Source organism: Rutilus rutilus, assembly GCF_951802725.1.
Source record: "Rutilus rutilus genome assembly, chromosome: 1".
Taxonomy (NCBI): Eukaryota; Metazoa; Chordata; class Actinopteri; order Cypriniformes; family Leuciscidae; genus Rutilus; species Rutilus rutilus.
Genome location: NC_140209.1, coordinates 22,930,688 through 22,936,687, shown reverse-complemented (window position 1 = coordinate 22,936,687; position 6,000 = coordinate 22,930,688). Strand labels below are relative to the sequence as shown.

Genomic DNA, 6,000 nt, shown 5'->3' with positions numbered 1-6,000 from the left:
AATTTAAAGCTGCAGTCTGTAGTTTTTTCTCTTTGTCGCCATCTCTGTTCGAAACCTGCAATTGCAGTTATTCACGGAATTATCAACTTTACGTGGGTTGTGCCTCAGCACGGCACAGCGTGGACAAATCCAATGTTTGTAACATCCACTGCCGTTCTGACCAACTAAGGGCAGTAAATCGCGCCGATTAAATCTAACGATCGCTTATATCACGTCAAACGGTGCAAATTATAATTTGTTCTCAAATTGTTCATGTTAAACACATCAACGTTCCTGTGTTGACCCGTTGCTTGACTCAAACCGCAGAGGTGTAACTCCTGACTTGCAGTGTGGAGGGTTTTCTTCTGCTTGTGCTTGACTTAAATGTGACTCTTTGTTTTGCTACAAGATGAATGCTACAGGCTGTGCCTTCCTTACCATCGATACATCAGTGTTTTTCAACACCAAATTTGAAAATAATATGAAAGATGCGCTTCTTGTAAAAGTGAATGTCACTGAGGAGGGAACAGGTGAGCTATTGGTTGATCCGGACCAATGACGTGTACGGAGAAGTTGACTTGTTTATTCAGTTTTTGAACTGAACTTTTTTGAACTGAACTTTACATCTCCAGATGTATTGATGTCAAAATCTGCAACAGTCTCCATTACGTTTGAAGTCGGCAAGGTCACATTTGTGGACCTCCCGGATTATTTTGAGCCTGGATCAACGATTAAAGGAAAGGCAAGTAAAAGTTCACCCTTTGTCGCAGAAGACTTCACATTTGTTCCCTTTTCTAACCTTGATTCCCAACAGATATCCGTGTCTCGCTTTGATGGGACTCCAGTCGCAAACAAAGCGGTTTATCTCCTGGATAGTAACAGCTGGCCCAACAAACTGCTGCAGAATCTGACCACAAACCAGAAAGGACTGGCCACATTCTCCCTCAGCACTTCTAGTCTTCCTAAAGCCGCTCTGAATCTGATGGTACGATTTGCTCTGTGTTTTGTGACGTGTAGAATTCTCTAAATCTCTTTTGCTTGGCAAGAAACCCATTCCATTTGTTGTTCCCCAGGCAAGTGCGACTCCAGCAGTTGTCAGTGGTTACAAATCACCATAATTCACTACAGATACAAGGGTTGTTCAGCTTCTCCAACCTGATGCTTCCAGTAACCCATCTAGTGAACTGACTATAGTGAAGCTCGAGCAGCCGCTCAAATGTGGTGCTGCGTTTCCAGTGACCGTGAAGTATTCTTTTGTTGGAGAGCCTGGTGACTACACTGTTGACATAATCTATATGGTGAGTGGAGAGCAGCTTAGCCTGTTTTTATGCACCTTTTTGTTTTTGTCAGGTCTTGTCCAGAGGATTGATCGTCCTGCATGGATCTCAGACAATCACAGCGAGGGCTTCTAATACAGTCACGAGCGGCTCTGTGTCGTTCCAGCTGTCTGTCAGTGTTGATGTGGCTCCAGTTGTGCAGATTCTGGTCTACTGCGTTCTGCCCAGTGAGAATGTTGTTGTTGGTAGTGCGTCGTTTGACACAGAAACTTGTTTACAAAACCAGGTGTGATTTGTACTAGCATTTACTACCTTCAACTGGGGTATGATGACATGTCCTACAGTGTGTTGGTCCTTGTTCCAGGTGTCTCTACAGTTCTCTCCTGCTACGGCTGTTCCTGCTGAGGGAAATGTTCTGACTGTCTCTGCTGAAGCAGGATCTCTGTGTGGCATCAGTGCTGTAGATCAGAGCATCTGGATCTTGGAGCCAAGAAGACGTCTGAGTGTGAAAATGGTATCCATGTGCAGTTGATTTTTAAATCCTTTTTGATCTTGATTTGACATTCAGGTTCAACTTGAGTGAGTAATGCTAATGGACTAATTGGACAAACCTATGCTGTTATGATTATAGCATTTTTACTGTACATTAACACTTAACATTTATAAACTGACCATAACATGCAAAACATTAATGCATATAGTTAAACAATTTTCCAGAAATGTGACAACACTGTTTTATGGTCATAGGTGTTTGACTTGCTCCCAGTGCGATCACTATCAGGTTACCCAAACAGCGTTCAGGATGAACCAGAGTGTCTAGGCATTCGACCCCGTCGATATGTTCGGATAAATCCTCCCTACATTGCTCTTACAAATCAAGCCTACACAACCTTCAAGGTAGAAACCCGTTCATGACCATGTAGTTACTGAATAATGCAGAGTCATTGACTTTAAATCTGTCTTGTTTTGACTTGTTATAACAGAGCCTGGGAATTAAGATCGCAACAAATCTCCCTGTACGAGCCCCTCCGTGCCCACTGTATCCTAGATTTCCAGGAAGTAGGTCTATGCAAATGGGGAATTCTTTCAGTGAAAACAATTGTGCATGACTTGCCTTGAGTTAGTTTATTCCATGTTCTATTTGGATCAGCAAATTCTGACGTTTAATCATATTTTTATAAGTTAAAGAGGGGCAGTTATGGATCTTGTTTATTGTGCAGACACTAAGAAAGTTAAAAGTGGGTGTAAAATTGCTTGTCTCTCCAGTGATGATTGGCCCTGTTCGTCTTATGGCTATGGCTATGGCTGAAAGGGCTCCTGCTGGAATTGCTCCTCCAAAAGAGGATGTGTCACCTCCAGCACTTTCTGCTTATGTGACTGTCAGGACTTACTTTCCAGAAACATGGCTCTGGCAGCTTGCTCAAGTGGGGTTAGTGAAGCATCTTGTTCCTTCTAAAGCGACCATATTTTACTTCTCCTGTTACCCTTATTTTTTTTCTGCTGTCCTTCAGAGACACTGGATCCACACAAGTTCCTCTCACTGTTCCTGACACCATCACCACATGGGAGACGGAGGCGTTCTGCCTGTCCTCAAAAGGTTTCGGTCTGGCTCCTCCTGCTCTGCTGACGGTCTTCCAGCCCTTCTTCCTGGAGCTCTCCCTGCCGTACTCCATCATCCGTGGGGAGTCTTTTGAGCTGAAGGCCACAGTCTTCAGCTATCTGTCCAAGTGCATCATGGTCTGTCTATATATATTGGATCTTTATATTTATATAGAAAGTCATGTGTCTTTGCTCCATGTGCTCCATTTCATTGGCAGGTTAAAGTAACACCAGCTTCATCCAAGGCCTTCACACTTAAACCATATACTGATCCGTATTCATCCTCTCTTTGTGCCAGTGGGAGAATGACCTTCAAATGGGTTCACTCAGCTTCGGTTCTCGGTCAGTTTTGGACAGCCTCTCTCTAAATTAGACAGGAAGTGAGCAACACCTAATATACACTTGTCACTGCAGGAACTGTCAATGTAACTATCAGTGCTTCAGCTGAAGCATCCCGGTCTCGATGTGGCACTGAAGTCGTGACTGTGCCTACAAGAGGACGCATTGACGTAGTCACTCGAAGTCTTCTTGTCCTGGTGAGTGTTAACCAGCCTACTGGAGTCATGGAGCTCATGCTGCTACTGATGTGTTTTATTGCTTTTATAGCCTGAAGGAGTTGAAAGGACAAACACCCAGAGTTGGTTACTGTGTCCAAAGGGTTTGTTAGCACTCAATGATTCCCCAATACATTCTCCCTGTACAGCCAAATATCAGCCAAGTGCTATATACAGATCCCTTCTCTTGTCTGCAGGAAACGTTCTTTCTGAAGATGTGACTCTGACGTTTCCAAAAAATGTGGTTCAAGGATCAGCTAGACCATTAATAACACAGACTGTTAACAATTGTTTTTAATTAGTATTTAAACATTCTCTATGATAATTTTTATTTTTTGTAAAAAATATTTTTAATGAAACTGTTTTGGCGGTTATAGAGTTCTAATGACGGTGTTCAACTAACTGTCGGTCTCTCACGGTTAGCCTATATACTAACCGTCACACCCCTAGACAACACACAAGAGAAAACCTGACGATGAAACCAAAAAGGAAGAAAAGACAAAGAAAACAAAAGACTTTTCAACGAAAAAAGTCAGGTCGAGAATGGCTGGTATCCAGCCAACAAAAATCATGTATTGCTCCGATTGTAGGGCGTACTTGTAACAAAGAATTTCCCATTGTGGCTCAATAAAGTAATTCTGAGTCTGATTCTGATATTTAAACAGACAGTGTTTCTAATACTAAAGTTTTTTTCAGTTTAGTTTTTTATCTTTTTTATTAATCTTCTACATCCATGCACCACTTTTATTATGCAATAAGAAGCTACTTTTTTATGTCTTTATCTTAATACATGGTTTTGTTTTAAAAAAAAGGAGCTTTACACACAACCTTATCAGAGCTAATGATAATGGCCTGTATTGGTATACATTTATGTAGTCTTGACTTGGGTGTGTACAGTGGTTTTACATTTAAAAGGGTTGTAAATCTAGTTAAGTAAATTTTAGCATGCCATAGTCAACTTTTATCAGGTAATTTTACAACAACAAAAATGTGGCTAGTAAAAATGCTGTGTGGCTAGTAACTTTGGAAAACCACTAGCCACATTGGCTAGTGAGCAAAAAAGTTAATGTCAAGCCCTGCTTGTGACCCAGAAGAATCCCTATGGAGGGTTTTCCTCCACCCAGGTGCCTCTGACTACCAAACATGAGTGCAATCATTTATTAGAGTTCTTAATCTGGTCCTTGTTTTTAGGACACTGTGGTGGCTCTTCATGCCCTGTCGGTGTACGCTGCTCAAGTGTTCAGCTTGGACGGCTCCAGCACTGTTACTGTACAGTCCTCAGTAGTAGTGGGAGACTCTTATAGCTTCAAAGTGAATCGGGACAACAGGCTGCTGTATCAGGAGAAGTCGCCGAAGAACATTCCCGGCAAATATATTGTTAAAGCATCAGGATCCACTTGCGTGTCTGTGCAGGTCTGTATCTTCACTCCCTCAGCTTATGTTGTGCACATCCAAATCTTACTGCGCTTTGTTTGCTCTGCACTCGTACTATAGGTTGCATGTTTCTACAACATCCCAACACCTGTTAAAGCCGTCAAAGCGCTGAGTGTTGAAGCACAGGTGACTGGAGACTGCCAACCGCTTGGAACAGATCTCATGTTGAACTTCACGGTGATGTAATAATCTTTCACTTTGTGTCCTGAAATCAGCTAATGTTTATGACTAACAAAGATGTTCTTGATCCTGTTGACTAAACCTCTTATTTCCCCATCACCCTCATTCAGATACAATGGTGTAAAAGCAAGCACTAACATGGTTATCGTGGACATTAAGCTCCTGTCAGGCTTCACGGCAGATACGTCACTGGTTTGTATGCGTTCAAGATTTAGAAAGTCCAAAGATGCTTGAAGCTCTTCAGTTGTAATTTTGTATGTAAATGGTCTTTTCCTCAGCTTGGTTCTTCACCCCAAACATTCGCTCCGCTAGTGGAGCGGGTTGATTCTGAAGATGATCATGTCTTAGTGCAGTGGTTCCCAAATCCAGTCCTCGTGACCCACTGCTCTGCACATTTTGTATGTCTCCCTTATTTAACACACCTGAACCAGATCATCAGCTCATTAGGAGAGACTCCATGAACTGAACTGAGTGTGTCAGATAAGAGAGACCTACAAAATGTGCAGAGCAGTGGGTCACGAGGACTGGAATTGGGAACCACTGTCTTAGTGTATCTGAAAGAGGTGAGACTCACCATGAGCACATTACTAGATGCCATCTCATGTTCTTTGTATGTGCTGCTGTTCATCCTTTCTGCCTTGCAGGTTCCCGAAGGCATCCCCATGAGTTACACTCTGCAGCTGAAACAGGTTCTTAAAGTGAACAATCTCAAGCCAGCAGTCATAAATGTTTATGACTACTATCAGACAAGTAAGCTTTCATCCTTATCATGCTTTACTCTGGCTTAATTGTTCAATTATCCAGTTCGTTTTCATGTTCCTCTCTCAGGTGATTCATTTGAGACCGCCTACACATCTCCCTGTCCATGATTTGATTCAGTACTGGCTGTAGGACATGTGACTTAAATAAAACTCCTTTTATACAATAGTTATCTTTGCCTCTTTTTGTTGCTAATCTGTGATGTTTGTTTGAATCAG

General features: G+C 42.2%; 1 protein-coding gene across 1 annotated transcript; it reads left to right on the top strand.

Annotated features, from left to right (window-relative positions):
- Positions 1 to 340: 340 nt before the first annotated feature.
- On the top strand, positions 341 to 5,892 carry LOC311304378 (alpha-2-macroglobulin-like; the record flags this gene model as incomplete). The annotated part of the gene is made up of 17 exons (XM_084431340.1): positions 341 to 509; positions 612 to 721; positions 794 to 964; positions 1,053 to 1,056; positions 1,108 to 1,277; positions 1,330 to 1,542; positions 1,621 to 1,770; positions 2,004 to 2,153; positions 2,240 to 2,315; positions 2,523 to 2,685; positions 2,768 to 2,993; positions 3,074 to 3,197; positions 4,484 to 4,533; positions 4,601 to 4,822; positions 4,904 to 5,020; positions 5,668 to 5,773; positions 5,852 to 5,892. The coding sequence occupies exons 1-17, from the start codon at positions 389 to 391 to the stop codon at positions 5,890 to 5,892; spliced, it is 2,214 nt and encodes a 737-aa protein (XP_084287466.1). The 5' UTR covers positions 341 to 388.
- Between the last annotated feature and the right edge of the window lie 108 nt (positions 5,893 to 6,000).